The sequence below is a fragment of the Nematolebias whitei genome, chromosome 20 (genome assembly GCF_014905685.2).
Source record: "Nematolebias whitei isolate Nwh7 chromosome 20, NemWhi1, whole genome shotgun sequence".
Classification (NCBI taxonomy): Eukaryota; Metazoa; Chordata; class Actinopteri; order Cyprinodontiformes; family Rivulidae; genus Nematolebias; species Nematolebias whitei.
In genome coordinates, this window is record NC_056517.1 from 31,943,827 (window position 1) to 31,964,726 (window position 20,900).

General features: G+C 40.7%; 1 protein-coding gene across 1 annotated transcript in view; it reads left to right on the plus strand.

The window, feature by feature from the left end:
* dok6 (docking protein 6) overlaps nt 1-20,100 on the plus strand; it is an 83,378-nt gene extending 63,278 nt beyond the window's left edge. The window contains exons 4-9 of the mRNA XM_037694302.1: nt 1,572-1,691; nt 4,382-4,571; nt 4,860-4,998; nt 8,369-8,474; nt 15,924-15,956; nt 19,368-20,100. Of these exons, the coding sequence (XP_037550230.1) occupies nt 1,572-1,691; nt 4,382-4,571; nt 4,860-4,998; nt 8,369-8,474; nt 15,924-15,956; nt 19,368-19,522 (743 nt within the window). The 3' untranslated portion in view covers nt 19,523-20,100. The remainder of the gene's footprint in view (nt 1-1,571; nt 1,692-4,381; nt 4,572-4,859; nt 4,999-8,368; nt 8,475-15,923; nt 15,957-19,367) is intronic.
* The last annotated feature ends 800 nt before the right edge of the window (nt 20,101-20,900 follow it).

Here is a 20,900-nt window from a genome sequence, read left to right on the forward strand (position 1 = left end):
GTGGGTCTCCTCCCATTTTAGCTCAATAAATGTAAATTTAGTCTTTGCTAAGATTGCTTAGCTCTGGTGGCTATCTTGATTGTGTTTGACTCCAATAGTTAACCAGTTTCAGATGTACATACCGTATTTTACGGCCTATAAGTCACACCTTTTTGCCTAATTTGCATACCCTGAGACTTATATGCCGAAGCGACTTATTTATGGATTTTTCCCATATTTATAAACCAATTTTTGACTGAGATATGACTGTTTTCATTCATTCTGACATTGAAAATATTGACCACTACCATTTTCAGCTGCTAGAGGGCTCTCATATTTATGGCATGATTTTGTGTCATGTAATATGTAAAACTGGCTATTAATGACACAATCGGCTTGCCATAGTCTGCCACCTTTGTCCAGCTCGCCTGGAGCTACTGTCAAATCAGCTTCATTTTGCTGCGTCGCCCCAGTGAAATGCAGCTAATTTGACCATTACGGTACGTTTATTAAGTAAAAGTTCAACTGAGACACTCCTTTGCTATAATTTCGAGCAAACAAATAATTGTTTTTAGGTGGTTATCTTGTTAAATTTTGAAGAATGCACAGCGAGTCGTTCCTCTGCGCACTCCCGCGTCAGTTTTTGAAAATGCAGCTGATTTGACCATCAAACTGCACATATAAAGGAAAAGGTAGACTGAGACACACCTTTGCTATACTTTTGCGCAAACAAATAATTGTTTTTAAGCGTTAATCTTGTTATAGTCCTCCTGTGCACGCTCCCACGGCCACCATTTGGCTATGCGTCAGCAGTTATGTATAATAGGTGCGGCTTATACAGCGAAGCGACTTATTTATGGATTTTTCCAAATTATTAGACATTTTTGGACAGATGCGACTTATAGACTGGAAAATACAGTATATTGATTGAGTTTCAGTAAAATCAGTCCAGTGGTTCATAATACAGTATAGTTTGCTAATGCTACAGGCAAACAAACAGAAAAACATTTACTGCTTTCAATAATATCAGTGGATTAGGGTAGATCGCCTGTCATTGCTCTGTTCAAAAGTAAAATACCGGTAAATGGAATTTGCTTTGCTAAAATAAGAGGTTATTGGTTCTGTTTTTCTTTTTGAAAAGATTAGAAGTGGGTTGATATTTAGCAACAAATGACAGCAGCACTGCTCTTTATTTTTACTGAGTGTGTCGTATCTGTGTTCCTTCATCTGTCACTTGCTGAACTCAACAGGTTTTTATTCACCTGCACTAAATAGATCCGATTGATCCCTCTTAGTTAACGTTAGTTTCAAGGTTAACAAGGTTGAGTCAGGTCCTCTGGACGGATTTGCGGAACATGTCAACAAAGACGAATCCGTCCAGAGGACCTGACTCAACCTAGTTTAGATTTATCTACCTGGATTATCGAGCATACATCAGGACACTTTTCAAGGTTATTACATGCAACGTTTTGTTTTGGAATCCGTCAGATGTTTGTGATGGGAACCCTGAAGGCAAATGTATCAGCACGATGTTTAACATGGAGATGCGTGGCTGTTTAAAGGTGCCTTCACGTTGTACCGTTGTTTGGCAGAGCTGGATGCAGAGGAATGGTGCAAGCTACTGTGCATGGAGTGTCTGGGAACCCGTCTGACTGACATCAGCCTGGGAGAGCCGGACCTGTTAGCAGCGGGGGTGCAGCGGGAGCAGAACGGTGAGTTCCCAATTAGTTCCTGCTAACACAGACAGCTATGTGGGGTCAATCTCTTTCACTCAGTTCACCGCCGAGCAGTTAGCTGTTGCATTCAGGGTCCTGTTAGTGTTAAAGCAACTGAGACTTCAGAGGGTCGGGGGAGTAGAACAGCCATTGCTCAATTACGCCTTGCTAATAAGAACCTTTTTTTATTTTGTCGATATTTGATTTAAGAGCCTTTACTTGTATTAGCACGCTATCGTTCAGCTTCAGAGGCATGTTGAGACGAGTGTGTGTGTGTGAGCGCAGGTCACAGGCTGTGTCGGGGCTTCTGTTCCTGGCCTAATGAGAGGTGCTGTGCGTTACTGGCTTCCCTCGTAATGAAGATTGTCATGGAGATGGATGAGATTATGGACGCGAAAGCCGTGTGAAATTAATGCACCTCGCCAAATATTCCACTCACAGGAAATGGTAGGAAGAGGAGAAAACAGTGTCCGGCTATTTCAGGGAAGCTCATTTACTGTTAGGCACAAAATGAGTTTTGCAAGAAATCATCTTGCAAAGCAAACTTTTCATCATAATCTGGCTCCATTTGTAGAAGACATCAGCACGTGATGGGGTGATCCGGTTGAAGCACAACACAGTCCGGCTCCTTTGTGTCATGGCTGGAATCACGCTGTTCGCTGCTCATTTCAAGGTTTCAGCAGGACGTGATTGAAACACCTCCCACCTTGCCTTTCAACAAATGACTCAAACTGCTTGCACTTTAAATATTGTCTTCCCCCAAACAGGAAGGGCCGGCAATTAGATCAGAGTTCATTTTCACTGCCCTCCCCAAGGATATGCCACACCGTGACATTGCTGGGGTTTTTTTTTTCTGTCCACTGGAGATATGTGGTTTATTTAGAATCGTTAAATGTAATCAGTGAGATCTAATTTAGATTGTGGACAACACTGCCTGTTGGTTCACATCACAGAGATGGTTTAATATGAATGAGCAACTTTATTTTCTATATTTCACAACAAGGAATACTATAGCTGCAACTTGCTTACAAATATTTAAAAGGCCTAATAATTTGCTTTATTTATTAGGGATGCACCGATCCACTTTTTTTTCCGATACCGATATTTTCTGTTTTGTGATGGACGATACCGATCCGATATCGATCCGATACATATAAGCTGCTGAAATAACTTAAAACGTTTGTTTTTTGAACACAGACATAAATGTACTGAATTACAAATTTATTGAAAACTGCACCAGCACAGCACACTTAACCACACCAGTAGCTTCACAAGCTTGGTCAAACGTGTAAAAACAACTTTCATTTGTTCAGTCTGTGCAATTATGAGTATAACATCAAATGTAAAATAAATAATAATAAAGATACAACGTTGGTCAAACTAGAAAAAATAAATTTTAAACCTTTCAAATGGTTCAAGAATTCTAAATATAATGTAAAATAATTCATAAAGCAGCTGAAATAAGAGGAAACAATATCTTCACTAGCTTGGTTGGCAGATATTTAAAATAAACAGCAATCAGCTGCTGTCCTTATGGATTGGTCACATTGTAACGATACCTGATCAATACATTTTTCCAATACCGATACTAATAACGGAACGGTGCATCTCTAAATGTTTACAGAAGACCGACTTTACTGCGCTTTGATTCTGCAGTGGTCATATTTAAAGATATTTGCAGGAAATAAAATCGTTTGATGCGTTCAGTCTGAAAACGTAAAGCCAAACGTAGCCTTGACGAACCGTCTTGTGTCAATTGTATTGATTTGCAAGGCAGACTGTGAAGAGTACATTACGGTTAGAGGTAGAGCCTTTTTTAAAACGTCTGTCTAACCAGAAATGTTGCATTGAAATGAAGTATTTAGGTTTGATTCTGGGGATGGTATAGTTGGACATGCATATATTAAAAGCTGGATTTTAAAACTATGTATTTCAGGGTTGTCCAAACATGTGGACCAAAACCTTGAAGATGAAAGGAGTCACAAGATTTAATGAATAAATAAATAAATAATAAAACCCGTACATGTTTTTAGTGCTTTTTTAAACTCAGTGTTAACAATATTTTGGAGAAAGGATAAAATGTACAATTTTTTGGTGAAGGTGTTCTAAATTATTGTAGATCCAAAACATTAAAAGCTTCATAAACAATAACATTTTATTACTTTATTTTTTTAAACTTAATGTGATTTTATTGATTTATTGCCCAAAAATTGTATTAAGCTTAATATTGCTCATTTTGAAAAAAGAAACAAAAAATCCATATTGCAGTTAAACCTAAAAATTATATTAAAAAATTATCATTAATTTTGCAAAAGGTTTACATCAATCTCTTAAGCCTATGGGCCAAAACTATATCGCCCTTAAACTGCAGTTGTGGACCGCACACGATCAGTCCAAGGGCCACACATGGCCCACAGGCCACACCCTGACCTATTAACACAATAAAGTTTGACCTATACAGTAATAATCCGTCATATTCAGTTTAAAAAATTTCCAAGTTTATGTCTTGAGAATGTTGTTTTGTCATAGAAAGTGCAGAAGTCCTGTTCTTATTTTGACCCAAGGGCAGCAGGAGGGTCACATCTGCATTGCTGAATGTGTGATCAGTGCTGGACAGGAAGTTGTTGCTTTAATTGTTCTTCTCTGTGAGATTCCTCCTTTTAGGGAGTGTCTGTGGATTCTTGCAGAACGCTTCAACGTGTACCTCATGCCCACCCCTAACCTGGACATCTACGGGGAGTGCACCATGCAGATCACCCACGAGAACATCTACCTGTGGGACGTCCACAACGCGCGCCTCAAGCTCGTCATGTGGCCTCTCAGCTCCCTGCGCAGATACGGCCGAGACTCCACCTGGTTCACGTTTGAATCCGGCAGGTGTGTGTGCAAATACCAAAATGCTAAAAGTTAGTGTGGAAAATGCACCGAAGAAGAAACTTTTAACTTCCAAACCCTCCCGGGATCCGTGCTGCTGAGCCCTTCAGGCGTTGTTGTGACAGCCGCTTCTGCGAGCGCGTCTCTTCGTTTTGTGACTTCAGGGAGGACGGCTGCTTTCATCCACGGCCCTCCCTGAAACCCCATGTCAGCCGTGCATGTTTGTAAACCAGCAATCCGAAAGCGAGCCCGATCAAAGTGTGTGTCTCTGTGTGTGTGTTCCTGGCGCAGGATGTGTGACACAGGAGAGGGTTTGTTTACGTTCCAGACGCGAGAGGGGGAGATGATCTACCAGCGGGTCCACTCGGCCACGCTGGCCATCGCCCAGCAGCACGAGCGGATGATGGAGGAGATGGAGAAGAGCTCCCAGGTATATTTGTTGTGTAACCTCATATGAAATGTTATTTCCAACATTTAAAACTGTTTGGGAACAGCAGGCATCACTGTCACACATTAGGAAATGCTGCTGAAAGAAACACGGAAAAGTTTGTATGAAAAACTTGTTTTTTCTTCGGTTAAAGCCTCGATTCTTGGGCTTTTCATGTTCACTTCCTGTTTTGATTTAGTCGGATCAATTTCATTGGGGATATTTTTAGAAACGTCTGAACCAATGAGTCGTGAGCATCAAACACATGAGATTGTAGATTTCTCCTCAGGCTTTGCTTCTCTGTGTTGGACCAGAAGCACCTCTGACACCCCACAGGCTTGGCCTCCGCTCCCTCACACTCGTGCTTCCTTCCTTCCCACTATCATTTGCATTCTTTATTTTTAATGGAGCCTCGACCATATGGCCATGCTCCTGTGTGCCACAATTTAAATAATATTTTCTAAATCGTTTGCTACGTGAAATTAGCAATTGATGTTTTCTACATGGGTGGCACAGTGGATCAGCTGAAGCTGTTGCCTCTCAGTAAGAAGGTCGCTGGTTCAAATCCCGGTCTGGCACTTCTCTGGGTGGAGTTTGCATGTTCTCTCCGTGCATGCGTGGGTTTTCTCCAGGTACTCCAGTTTCCTCCCACAGACCAAAAACATGCATGTTAGTCTGGTTGGTAACTCTAAATTGTCCCTAGGTGTGAGTGAGAGAGTGAATGGTTGTTTGTCACATCCCCGTGATGAACTGGAGACCTGTCCAGTGTGTCCCCCGCCTCTCACCAGTGATCCCTGCAACCCAAAAAGGAAGAAGCGGGTAAAGATAATGGATGGATGGATGTTTCTTTTACAGTTTTGTAAAGTATCAATATATTTCTATGGGGGAGTGGTGGCGCAGAGGCTAGAGAAGGCAAGCCTGTGATCGTAAGGTCGCTGGTTTGACTCCTGGAACCAACAACATCAAAATGTGGGTGGAAAAAATGAAGCACCCACACCTGCCTCATATACACTGTATTATATTATTATTGTTTAGCGCATATCTTAGATTCTTGTATGCTGTTTCTTTTTTTATAGTTTATATTATTGCTATTTTGAGGACCCTGCGTACACATTTCCATTCCACATCATGTACCACATGTGATGCAAATGACAATAAAGTCTCTTTGAACCTTGAACCCTCATTTGCTCCACTCTGGGCCCTTGAGCAAGGCACTTAACCCCCACCATCTGCTCCCTCGGGCACCCTAGATGGCAGCTCTCTGCTCCACACAGAGGGCTGTGGTAGCTCGGTGGTTGCGTCAGGAAGGACATCCGGCGTAAAAACAACTGCCAAGTCTTCGTGCGACTTAGTTCACCGTGGTGACCCCTGAAGAAGGGAGCAGCTGAAAGGAAAATTAAAAAATCTATATATTTCTTACACGTAAAGCTCTTGGGTTATTTTGTTCCACACCGCACCAGAATGAAATAAAAAAAACATTTCATCCTGCGCAGCGCTCGAAATGGGCATCGTCTTTAATCTACCGTCAATACCACCAAGTGTAAACTACAGCCAATTCATTTAATCTAGTGTGGCCACTGGACGTTGGACCTGCTCTATGATGCTTCGGACTGGGTCAGATTTACGGGATTAACTGATATATGACTCATGAAGAGTGATGGTTGGGGAAAAGTTCAGCGTAAGTGGTATTATCCAGTTTTTTTTTTTTTTTTCTCAAAACTGCAGCTTTCTAAATGGGATAATGAACATTCTGTTGTAAAAAGAATAAAACTAGACCTACGTATTTACGGTGGTTTCTTACTGGGCTGTGACTGTTGAGGACTAGTTGTCGACTCAAAATTGAGAGGAAAAACATTGTTGCTTTTACTGTTAAATTAGTAGCTGCCTTTGAGCAACCAATTCTTGAAAATCAGTGCCTATTTTTGCGTACACAGCTCGCAAAACTGTATTCTAGGCTGTGCACAATATCTCTGGCAATGTTGTGATTTGGTGTACCGTATTTTTCGGACTATAAGGCGCACTTAAAATCATTTCATTGTCTCAAAAATCGACAGCGAGCCTTATAATCCGCTGCGCCTTACGTATTAATTCTGGTTGTGCTTACTGACCTTGAACTGATTTTATGTGGTTATTGTGAATGAGTTGAATAAAGTTTGACTTATCTGTTTTGTTTCACTTAATGCACATTATAATCCGGTGCGCCTTATGTATGAAAACAGACCTGCTCATTGATATTGCGCCATATAGTCCAAAAAAATACAGTATTTAGTATTGAATCGATAAGGTTTAATAATCCATCATATAATAAGGCATTAGTTAGGTGAAAATTGAGTTTAGAAAAGGGGTCTGCAACTTTTTAGATCAAAACAGCCATTTTTACCCTTCACTTACTAAACAAAATGTGTCTAGAGCTGCAAAACCTGCTACAATGGTCATCAACTGGTGGCTCATGGGCCACTTCAAATTCATATGAAGGGGTTTGTTTCCAGCCAGTGGGGTGATTTTATAAGACAAAAATTATATATTGAATTTTAACATTTATTAATATTTTTACGTTTTAGGGCTAAAGGGAATTTTTTTATTTATTTATGTAAACAAAGGGAAAATATATATTTTTTTATCCATTTTGATGGATATGTAATTTTGACATTAAAAGTTTAATTCACATTTTGTATTTACTTTAACTTTAATTAGGTCTATCCATTTATTAATTAATTGTTCACCATATTTCTTCGAGGCAGCTTGTCCTAAAGATATTCCAAAGAATTCCTGCTGGATTTGACAGAATGATCTCACTTTAAGGCCAGAAGTTGGAAAAATGAAGTAGCTAAAGCTAATAAACCTTATTTTCTCCTTGCTGTAGTAATTTATTTTAAACATTTGCAGAAAAAAATTGCTACAACTGTCATTTCTCTTTACTGCGGGTATAAAAAACAATTCATTTACATTTTGCATCATGTATGGTGAACACTTCAATTTAGAATAATACATAAAAAAAGGGATATTGGGAAAACGACACAATTTGAGGAGACACAGTTAAGGATTTTACTGAATGTAGCCTTCATGCAGACAAACATACCTCACGTCACATGTTGCTTTCAAGAAATAATTACAGAAGTATGTGCAATCATTATCTTTCACTGTAGTTAGATATAACGGCGCTTCAATTTGCTCATTTCTGCTCATCCCAGCACCTCCCCCCCCCCTCCAACTTCAAGCACTGATCCAGTTGCAAAACATCATGAAGTCCAACACGTCCTCATCCCAACCATCAAACAGCCATTCAGCCTGGAGACATGTTCGCACTCCTCTTTGTGTGTCGACAGATGTAGATCAGTTGTGAGCGAAACGTTTAAAATATTCTGTGTTTCAGTTCCACTCCAGAGAGACGTTAACCAAGTCCATCTCCCTGCCGCGCAGCGCCTACTGGCAGCACATCACACGCCAAAGCAGCGTGGGAGATCTCTACAGTTACCAAGGTACGAGCAGGAATTTCCTAATTATCAAACGGTGTTGCTTTATTTTCTGTATTTTTTACCTGAAAATAAAGCCGAAGCAACTGAGCACAGGACAGCACGTCTAATGAGGAATTTTTACAAACGCTGGCCTTTAGCAGTACCAACGAAAACAGTCCTGGTTGGTTTTTTTTTGTTTTTTTGAAGAGGTCACCTAAACATCTCACAAACACGTTTCAGAACCAGACCAGGCTCTGATTAAAGCAGTTCTTTGCTGTGGGTCTGCAAGGAGCTGATACAGCTGCTGTAACACCCTTTTTTTTTTAGAGCTACACTTTATAATTCAGCAAACGAACCATAAAAAACAAACAACTTTGTGCTAAGCAAGCATTAACTTGAAAACAGTTTTGTAGGGAAAAAGGCCCTGCACGTATTTTATCCCTTTCCAACTAGACGCCTTTGACTAGATTTGGCCATTTGTCATCCTTTACGTACAAATTTATTGAAATAAAAATATTTGCTGACTCTAATCAACAATTCTTGATAATATTTTTTATTCATTCAACGTTTATTTAGACAGGTAAATCCCTGAGAGCCTCGAGGACTCATTTACAAGAGAGACCTGATTTCAACAAAGAATGATGACAATGGACATTATAAAAAAGGCATACAGATTTTTTTTTTTTACAAATAAGATGGCAAAAATAGTAACAAAACAGGCGAACGTAGCAAACTAAAAAGAGGAACTTGTCTGCATTGGTCCCTGCCAGGAGTCCAACAGATGTTTCAAGTCACAGAAAGGTCAAGGTCGAGAGCTTCAGGTCTTTTTGTTAGATATTCCAGGAAACAGGAGCGGAGTAGAAGAAGGCTCTTTTGCCAAGTTCAGTCTGCACTGAGGGAACACTGCAGGTAATAATGTCCTGAGAGCGCACGCTGTAACTGCACTCACGCAGAGACATGTAGGAGGAGATGTATGAAGGCAGCAGACCAAGAAGTGATTTAAAGATGAAAATGTACCAGTGAGAGAGTCTGCGTGAAGTTAATGATGTCCAGTTAACCAGTGAATACAGGGTGCAGTGGTGGGTACGATAATCACAGCCAGTTATGAATCTTAGTGCACCATGATAGACAGCATCCAACATCTGCAGGGTTCTTGTAGGAGCGTTCATGTAAATAATGTCACCGTAATCAATGGAGGGAAGGAAAATCGCAGTTAAAAGGTGTTTCCTGGCATTCAGAGTTAGACAGGATCTGTTTCTGAAAAAGAAACACAATTTAACTTTCAGTTTCCTTACTAGGTTTTCCACGTGAAGCTTAAAAGAGAGATGCGAGTCGACTAAGATACCAAATATTTGAGACACACCTTTGCAATAATGTTGAGCAAACAAATACCGTGTTTTTCGACTATAATCAATCAATCAACCTTTATTTATACAGGTAAATCCCATTGAGCCTCGAGGACTCATTTACAAGAGAGACCTGATTTCAACAAAGAAAGATGACAACAATGGACAACAGCAACAACAATGCTGTATAAGTTGCAGTTTTTTGCATAATTTACATGCCCTGCGACTTATAGGCCGAAGAGACATATTTATGGATTTTTCCCCATATTTATAAACCATTTTTTGGCTGAGTTATGACCGTTTTCATTCATTGACTGAAAAAAAAAATTTGAGAAGTACCACTTTAAGCCACTTGATAGCAGCAGAGTAGTAATAGTTGTATGGCATGATGTTGTATCATGTAATAGCTATACGTGGCTATAATGACTAATTAAAAAAATGTTCAAGACAAAAACATCTGGACTTTATTTATTATACTTTACTTTATACTTTTTTTCTTAAACATTTTTGAATTTACCATGTCCTGGATGACTGAGAATCTCCACCAGCTATTATTGACACAATCGGCCTGCCATAATCTCCCCACCTTTGTTCTGCTCGTTGCTTGGAACCGACAAAACAGCTGCACCGCTCCAGCAAAACGCAGCTAATTTGACCATTAAAGTGCATTTTGAGACACACCTTTGCTATAATTTTGAGCAAACAAATAATTGTTTAGGTGCTTATTTTGTTAAATTTTGTACAGCGACTCGCGTTTACTTCCGCATTTTGAAAAACAGCTGATTTGACCATCAAAGGGCATTTATTAAGCAAACGTTAGATTGAGACACACATTTTGTAATTTTGAGCAAACAAATAATTGTTTTTAAGTGTTAAAATTTCTAAGAACTGCAACAGCAAGACCTCCCAAGTGCGCTCACTTCACTCAGCTGGTGCAGGTGGAGGAACGCTGGAGAGCTAGCAGCTCCAGCCACGATGGATGGATGACGCCTCACTGCCCCGGCGAAATGAAGCTGTTTTGACCATTAAATTAAAACATAATAAATGTGACTTATACACCTAAGTGACATATTTATGTTTTTTTTTTCCTCTTCATGATGCTTTTTTTTAATTAAACTGATGCGATTTGTACACCGGAAAATACGGTAATATTGGTCCACAGATGAAACCATAAAAGCAATAAAATAAAACCACTGTAGCTGTGTTTCTAGATGACACCAGATTTAGAAAGTTAACAAAAATCTCTCAAAAATATCAAATCACAATGTTAATAAAATTCTACAGTTCAAAACAAAAACAGACCTTAAGACAACACAGAGCATAGTTTCCAAGGTAGGACACCATATTTTAATGCCTTCTGTTTAAAAATGTTCGATAGACAAGTTAAATAATTTATATATTGAACAAAAAGCCGAGAAAACAGTGAAACAATGTTAAAGCACGGTGGAGGGAGATTCATAGTTAGAGTCCGCTTTCTGGGCTTTGATGTCATCGAGGAAAAACTAAATTAGTCACCAAGTGGTGACGCCAACGGGGTGTTCAGCTGCAGAAGATTAACAGTAAATATTCTACAAGAGCGGCGAATTTCAAATAAAAAAATGCAGCTTCGTCAGAGCCCAGGGGTAGATCTGAACTAGATCTGCTTTCTTTGATAAAAGGAACAAGAAGAGTCTGTGGGAGGGATTCATCACAAATCCATCAGCCTCGCTACAGGTACCATCCAAGCCCTGTGTGTATCATGTGCACATAAAATAAAACAAAGTGTATGTTTTAGTGTCTAGATGAAGGCCAGAGGCAAAAAGGTGATTAATGTGCTGATGCGATTATCCTCTGTCCACGGTTTTAGTTGATTAGACTTATCTGAGGATTATGGGACTTTCGGGTTTGAGCCAACAAAGAAAGCTGAGCAGGCATAAAAGTCGATCTGATGTCATCATTTCCTTCAACAAGCAAAGACCGGTTCAGACCCCCCCCCCCTCGCTCATTATCATTTAATTGTAGTCTGATAAGCTTAAAAGCAAAATGTGTGGTCTTCGTTCCAAACAACAGTGTTTTCTTACGTTGTATAAACTAAAAGATAAAGCTGCCACCTCTGAGCTCGTTCCACATTAGCCCCAGTCTCCGTGAAGCCTCCTTTAAAAGTCTTCCTCTGAAACTCTGAGCACAGGAGCTTCTCTGCCATCCATCACCTTGGCGTCTCCGCTGGTCCTCCCACACTTTCCCCACGTTCCCCCCGGTTCACAACAAACCTTCTCCTGCTCATACACATTCAGCGCTGCCGTTATTTCCCTCCTTCCCTATGAATAAATTGAATGCATCAGTGTGTTTGAGGTCTTGTCAGACAAGGAGGACGACAAGGTGATTCTGGGAGCGATGGGAGTTTCAGTCTCCTCGTGGCACGGGAGGTTTGGACTGTGAAAGACGTGCGATGCAGACATTTTTAAGGACAGATGCTTTTATCTTGGGGGGCAAGCCGTTCTGGAATGAAACCAGCCATATATAATGATTGCATTTATTCCTCCTTGACATGAGGTCTCTATCATTCGGGGGGTAATTTGCATCCTGTATGTGTACGCCGAGAGAAGATAAACTCAGAGCGAGGGTTCAGTTTTTGTCAAGATCTTTTGACACACAAATTTGTGCTGCACAATATTAGGAACATATTTAATTGCAGTACGGTTGTTGCATATTTTTTAATTGATAATATTCAGCTAATTCAATTTAGAGACCAGTTGCTGGTGTTTTTGGAGGGGAGTGTCGTCTCAGTCTTGTCTGATGTAGGATTCAGTTTAATTCAATTCAAAAACATTTTATTAATCCCAAAGGGAAATTAAACGTAACTCGTTATCCTCGTTTCATTAAGAGATGTTATAGATGCTGATGGCCGCAGACAGGAAGCATCTCTTGTAAAGGTCCGTCCCACAGCAGATCAGAAGAAAATGGCTGCAGATGCTGTACCCAGACTTGGCTGGCCTCTTGGTTCCCCCAGGCTGCAGGACCGCCCGGATACTGGGCCGAACTCCTCCCAGAGCGATGGCCACTCCCTCCAGCAGCATGACGAGCTCCCCGTCGCCGCGGACAGCCGGCGATCATGCCTGGAGTAACCGTCAAATCAGCTTCATTTCACTGCGCTGCCCCGGAGAAATCCAGCTGATTTCACCATTAAAGTGCATTTATTAAGTAAAAATTCAACTGAGACACACCTTTACCATAATTTCGAGCAAACAAATACTTGTTTTTAACTGTTAATCTTGTTAAATTCTTGTTAAAGTCCTCCCGTGCACAATCCCCCATTTGGCAGCCAATCGTTTTTTTGGCACATCGGCCCACATTTCCGAGTTGTCAGCGGTGACGCGTAACAAACGCGACCTGACGCGACGTATTCGGCGGAGAATACGGTAGTATTGCTCTTCGTTATTGTCGCCACTTATTTCTACAACCTTTTGTTGCCTCTTTATTTTGCTAACACGACAAAACGAACGCACACGACTGATCTTTGCAAATTTATTTTTGACTTTTTCCTTCAAGCAATAAAAACTTTGAATGTCCACTGGAAACAAAAAAAAGAGCTTGATTTTACCTGACTTTAGGGATTTGTTTTTGAGCATCAGCACTGATCTGTCCTGCCTGTTAAAGGTAAGAAAGTGTCACCACCCTCTTCCTTCAGCTCGTCTGCTGCCTTTGATACTCGCTACCTCTTGGTAAAATCCCTTTAGTGTCACTCCCAGTGGATCAAAATAAGTACAGCACTCCATTTCATTAGAATTGCTAATGCTACAGCGGTAATCTGTGGAGCACAATAAAACACAGAGTGAGGAGGAGAAAGAAGGATTGCCTGCAAACGGTGTTACAAGGGGGAAAAAAGATACAGTATAAGTATTCTTATCCCCCTTTTTTCCTTTCCAAGTTAGGAGGAGGTAATTGAACCATCTCTGACAGGCATGGGGCCTTGCATTTCCAGCTCGAAAACTTTAAAGTGCACTTATTTCTGTGCATCAGCAAACTCAAAGCAGCCGGCAGCCTCGCTGAAATGCAAAAGAATGAATAACATTAGGAAAGGAGGAGGTGGGAGACGGTAGAAAGTAGGTATGTTGTCTTTACTGTAGTTTCTGGAGATTAAAAACGTTGCTCTGAGAGATTTTCCCTTGCAATAAGTCGCTGCGTTTGGACGCAGAAACTGTGATAATTTTTATTTTTATTTGTAGTAAATAGAAGTTCTAGGAGTCACGGCTGAGACATTTCCTGCTACGTAAAAATTACTTGTGAAATCTACTAAAATTAAGTATATTCAGAGCTTCGGTCCGCCACTAACTCAGGCGAGGGAATAAACTAATGGGAAAATAAACCTCAGTGGAGGAAAAAGACGACAGTTATTCTTAATTATTCACCCCGACCCACGGGGTGTTTGAAAGCAACCCAAGCATGACTCGGCAAATTGACCGTGCTGATTGGATATTTCTCACGTGCGCGGTGAAAACAGCCAGGAAGCAAACACCCAACCAGTGTGGTCCAAAAACCCAGATTTCTCAACTCCCTTCAGTCTAAAACTCTGGCATTAGGCCTGTCACAATAAACAACAAATCAATTAATCGCATGATAAATTAAAATTATCGACCTCATTTTCAATTATCGGCTTTACCGTTTCTTCTTGTCTCTCTCTTTCTTTTGAAGACACTGGATGACAAAAGGCTCAACTCCGGCTCCCTTTCTCTTTTCTTTAAAATCCATTTTAACCATCTAAAATTGCGTTTTTGGATCGTTAAAAGCAGCTAAGCTGAGAAGCTAAGCTACGAGCTAAGCTACGAGCTAAGCTAACAGGCCGACCTCGGGGAAAAAACCTCCGTCTTGTCGAAGCTCCAAAATTCATGGCCTTTGTGTAAAAAGTTTTTCTCTGTAAAAAAAAGCTGAGAACTTGTTTACTATATATTTTTTAAATTAAAAGCTTTGTGTGAAAAATGCTAAAGAGCTCAAACCACACCGAGCGTCTGCCATTTTGAGAACAGAAGAGAGACGGCCCATGTCACATCAAGGGGCCTCCCTCACATTTGTCTTAAAGAGACATGCTGCTCGCTCCCTCACTATCCATCCTTCAGTTCAAACAGTCAAACTGCCTTCCGGTGGTCAATAAAGGTACTACATGCAATACAAATTAAACAATTATTCTTAAATTTGACAATAATTAACGATTTAATGGCAAATTTCAATCAATATTATCGTATATCGCAATAATTTTGGAGACAATCACCCAGCAAAATTTGTTATCGTGACAGGCCTATCTGGCACAAAATGTGGCGGGTGCGTTTCTTCAAGAAATGCCCCTTGAGTTGAGCTCACCCATTGGTATACGTCACCGTAATCTCAGATTTTGATCCGTGGAGCTTGTATTTTAAAAGCGACAGTGGTTTTCCTTCCTTCAAGTTGCTTGCGGTACATGCAGCCTCCCGGTTTCCGCGGTCACAGCTGCTGCTAGGCTGCTATTAGGGTTGTTACACTGAGGAAGCAAGGTGCAGACAGGTGTGTGTCAACATGCATGCATGAATGGCTGCTTGTGTCCTCGCCGCTTCTCTCCGGCTCTGTGGAGTGTGTGTGTCCCTGTCTGCTCTGGTCCCAGCAGCTGCCACCTCAGGCCCGATAGGATGACATGACCTTCCCTGGTAATGAAAAGGCACTGACAAATCACTGTCTGCTTCTCAGAGAGAGCGCGCAGGAGGAGGGATGCTGACGCCATCATCCTCCCTTCTCCTTCTTTTTCTCCGTTTCTTGCGCTCCCCGTGGGTTTATTATTATTTTTATGTAAGTGTGCCTACATTTATGTCTGCTGTCCAAAAGTATGGCTCTCCTCTGGGATCTGGCACCACAAAATCAGTGTTTATGACTGATGGGATGTGCTTGGTCTCTCCGTCTTCTCTTAAGATTTCTGCCTTGTGTTTTTCCTCTTTTCTACTTTAATTGGCTTTGGTTGAGGGGAGGGATTGTCTTGGCAAACATGTGAAAAGGATCTGCCTGGTTGCGCACCAATCGTTTCAGCAACCTATTAAATGCAACTCTAAGGGAAGAGAGAGCACAGAAACTTTCTATACCATGAACTGCATTTAAAGCTTGTGTCTCTTGTTCTTCTCTGTTTCAGGGAGTGGTGGAGAAGAAAGACTAAAAGACAGAGGTGTGTGTGGATGACTCACCTGTTATGACACATTCTGTTTTGGTCTCGCACCCACACCTTGCCCCTGTGCGCCTCCTCCCACAAACTGTTCCCTAACTCACACAGGAAATCACTTTTCTTTCTTTCTCAATGTCTCTTTCTTTACTTGCACATCATGTTTCTTCATGTACCTTTTTTATTTTTAACTAGACTTCTCTCCCCGTGGCTCCGACTCGCACTCACCCAGTCACTTGACACTGATTGCTGGGCTAACTGGCTCGTGTTTTATATTCCTAGTCCTAGCATCTGAGCCCGTTTCCCTTTTAATGGCATCATGACTCCCGGCTCCTCACACAGCAGATTCTCGGTGTGTATTTGTTTTCCTTTTAGGACCCTTTCTAGTCTAATTACCTACTATACCTTGACAGGACTGGTAGCCCTTATGGGGACCAAAGCCTGGTCCTAATACAGTGCAATGCCATTTTTGGATGAAGGAATTAAGGCTAAAGTGTGAATGAAGTTTATGTTAAGCACCGAGTTAAGCTACAAAAATGAATGGAAGTCAATACAATGTCCCAAATTCAAAAAGCATTCAATACAAAAACAACTGGACTTTATTTGTAACAGAAGACATTTCGCTCCTCATCCAAGGAGCTTTCTCAATTCAATGAGCAGTGAGTGAGAGATTCAGGTTATAAGGCTGAGTGAGATAAGACACACACACATATGTAGAATGTCCCAAATTACAAACTCATATACTTGGTTACCATTTCAGGACCCCTTTTGGTGGTCCGATTAAGCAGTCCGATAGAGAGATGAAAAAGGTCCCGGTGGGCTCCGGAGAGAGGCTAGACCTACGACAGCGCATGTTCCTGCTCAGAAGTCCTCATGGGTCAGGTTTGCTGATGGGTCTGGTTCTGCTCCAGTTCCCGGTGGGTTCCGTGCGACTCTCTGCATCCGCTGGGCACTGAAGTCATTGAAATAAACACCGAACTTTTTCGGATCGGATCAAAACTTTCCCTCCATTTCAGCAGAAAGCAACAGCTAGAAGCACCGTTGGCTTCTGGGAAATATAGTCCTTCTGAGTGGCAATACAGTGTAAGCTTATTGAGAGAAAACTACAAAATGGCAGCACCTGTTTGAAATATATATTTTTTGTTAACTTTTTACTGTACAGTATCCTGTACTGTCCCAAACACGTAATATTAAAGTTAACAATTGTGTTGTGTACAATCTTTTTTTAATTTTTTTATCGTGTTCAATCTTACTTTGAAAAACCACGAAAGAGTGAGTCCACGAAAATTGAACCGCAAATTAGTGAGGGACTACTGTAATCACCTACCTTGTCAGGACTGGTAGTTATGCAGACCAAAGCCTGATCTTGGCACAGAGTTCTACTATGGAAGAAGTGCAAACTTCTGCGTGTGGACACTTCTCTATATTATGATTTACTCAGCATTTTTGCACCAACAACAGTTTAGAAAATAATATTTTTGTCAATTTAGCCATTTGCAGTTCAGCAGGAAAACAAAACTCGCTAACTTGTGGATCAAATTTTAATCAACCCCTGTATGCGTATTGACTTGAAACGTGTCGCGACTTCTCGCCGGCGTAGTTAGCGGCTTCCATACGTGCTGCAGGTTAGACTTGATTACAGCGTTGTGTTTGGTTTTGCGCCTTCTAAAATATTGATCAGTGGCCACTTCCTCCTTGTTTGGTGCACCATCAGCAGCCTGCCAGCCACTTTATCCTCAGCCCACCTCTGTGAACACAACTCCAAACAGCAACCTAATGCATTATTAATGGCCTCACAGCTACACAGGAACAGCCCCGCCATCCGCAACTATCCATTACTTCCTTTTAGTGAGTCTAACTAAAATGAACTGTGGAGCAAATTGGTCCAATTCATTGCCATTAAGCTGCAGAGGGAGATGACAGAAAACAGTTTAAAAGATGATTTAATGGAGTTATCTAATGTGTTTTTAAAACAATGAACCTGATAATATTCCAACCGCCAGCTTCAAATTAAACTTGGCATGCCAAATTTATGTATTTATTTTCATCAAAGGGTGATAATATTTTCACATTTTAATGAAATTTTAAGTAAGAAAGAATTGGCTGTTTCTCTACAAATTATTGAGTAAATACCAAGATGGTCGCCATAGATAATCAACCTTAGCAGACACAAAAATGTCAATAACTCAGTCAAACTTACTGATAAGTAGATAAATTGCATTTCCTGCAAAAATGCAGCGTGAATGCTTATTGCTGAAGAACTTGCTGAAAAACAGCTGAAATTAGCTAAAAAACATGCTGAAATGTGGCAGAAATGGAAGAACAAGCCTAAATTAGCAGAAGAAAGCAGAAAGAACACATATTTGCTGAATAAGCAGAAATGAGCACAAAAATGAGTAAAATAGCTAAAAAAGATTAAATGAGCAAAAAGTAGCTAAAAAGGCAGAAAGATGCTTAAATTACCAGAAGGAAGTCAAGAGAGCACAGTTAGGCTGAAAGGTGCAGAAACAAGTACATAGAAGTGGAACTTCTTTGAAAAAAGCAGAAAGTAGCAAAATACGGCTGAAAAGTAGCTAAAAAAGCAGAAAGAAGCTTAAATTACCAGAATGAAGTGGAGAGAGCACATATTTGCTGAATTAGTCTGAAAAAAGTTTAAATGAATGCAAAAAAAATGTGGAATTAACTGAAAATAGTCAAATTATCATAAAACAGTGAAATTGTAGCTAAAATAGCTAAAATAAATGAAACTGACAGAAATAAGCTGAAAGGAGCACAAGATGAAATTAGCAGAAATAAGATAGAAGAAGCACAAAAATATTGTAGTTAGCAAAATAAAGCAGAAAGGAGCACAAAACAGCTGAAAGAACAGCTGAAAGTAGCTGAACATTTTTTAAATTTGCACATGGAAGCTGAAAGAAGCTGAAGCAGAACAGAATGTGAAAGGAGCAGTAAAAGGTTGTAAACAGATCTAAAGATTTGAAGGATGTAAAATGAGCTCCATTCATTTCCTAAGAGGAAAAAAAATAGCAGAAAAGGCTAAATATTTCAAAAAGCTAAAGTTGCACCAATGCCAAAAGTCAAAGCACCCTTCGCCTAAATGAGGTGAACGTTTTGATAGAAGATTCGTTGAAATAGCACAAAAACTGTGGAACGAGAAAGACGCTGAAAAACATATGGAAGAAAAATGTATGACAGTAGTGCGAATGCTTCATAAACATTCACACAATAAGCTAAACTGATGTGGTAGTAGCTGAGAGTCGTCCTCAACACACTTTGACAGTAACCAAGCAGCAGTGGTATCATGAGAAGACTGACAAGGAGATAGTAGTTAGATGTTTGTGATTCAAAATGCTAAAATAACCCTTTTGTTTACATTTACTCCTTTCCAAAGTTTATCCTCTTTCTGTCCCCCAACAGAAGCCAGGCTGCTGATGACTTTCATCCCCCGAGCGCAGACCTTCCCCAGCTTTCTGTCTGATGAGGCCGAGCAGCAGGAGAGCTGCCCCCAGGAAGAGGCACCATCGCCCTCTGGTGGCTGTGAATCAAGTTGCAGCCTCAGACCGCTTCAATGACAGTGAGCAGTTCCAGCAACTGTGGACACTTTACCCCTCCCTGTAGATTCAGACACCTGTACACTGACATGTAATATATTGTTTCTTGGTGATACTTATAAACAACAACTCCAGAATGAGTAGAGGCGGATTTCATCCTTTTTATGCGCAACTGCAGATGTAACGATAGCACCAATAATACGTTGAAGGGTGATTTAAAGTGTTTTATGTCTGTTCCTCTAAACGAAAGGCACTTGACAACACATTAAAAGCACTGACTTAACAGGCCCAATTTTTAGGAGAGGTTTGGTTCCAAAGTTGATCAAATTACATCTGGCTCGGTCCAACAATGTGCTTCCTCAGCGGTAAGTTGGGAGAGAAACTCCACCAGTTTTGACACATAGTCCTCCCACACTTAACAGCACCCTGCATTCTTTCAAGAATGTGAAATCGATCAATGCCTTCCACCAGAACGATCCGACGTCCATGGCAGTGATGAATCAGCGAAACACCCTAATCGGTTACGACCGGAAAAAAAGAAAAAAGAAGCAAAAGTCATTCAGAAATGTGCTCCAAGGATAGAGGGACGTATTGTCACATCAGAGATGATAAACCCTCTCACAGCCTCGGCTTTAAACTGCTGGCATTAACTTTCACTCCACTAAATTGACTTGAACAGCTCCCCAGCTCTTCAGAAGCTGCATCTATGAGGAGTATCAGGTAAGATGTTCGTTAACATTATATATTAGATGAAAGATACTTGTGATTTTGTTGTTCTACTAAGAGTTAAACAAGATTCCAGTGGTGTCCTTTAATCTTGTTAAAATATGGAAGTAGGCTGCAGTTCTGAAAAGTGAAGCAAAGGTTAAGTGCCTTAAATCTGACCTCGGTTTTGTTCATGTCAAAACAAGACGGAAGGTGTTTGGATCCATCAGAACACTTTTCATTTGCAGTATCATCTTGAGTGAGTTTATTCAGCGGTAAACCGTAGCATTATGACCACAGTGGACAGTAAATAACATTTCAGAATGCAACATTCTGCACGAGCTGCAAAATAAAACTGAATTCTGAGGCGAGTGGCCTCCGAATGTTCCCAGACACTCGTGATGCGACGCGATTCTTTCTACTCAACAATTCACAAGCTCAAAAGGATTTACAGTAGTACATCGACTTTTGCGGACTCGCTCTTTTGAGGTTTTTCAACGATTGTCAACTTTAATTTTACTCACGTGATTGGGACGGTATGGGATAAAATGTTAACATAGAAAAAAAAACTTTGAATAGGCGCCGCCATTTTGTAGTTTTCTTTCAATAAGCCTATACTGCAAGGCCGGTCAAACGAACTACACTACCCAGAAGGCTACAGTGCTTCCGGCTGCTGCTTTCTGCCGAAATGGAG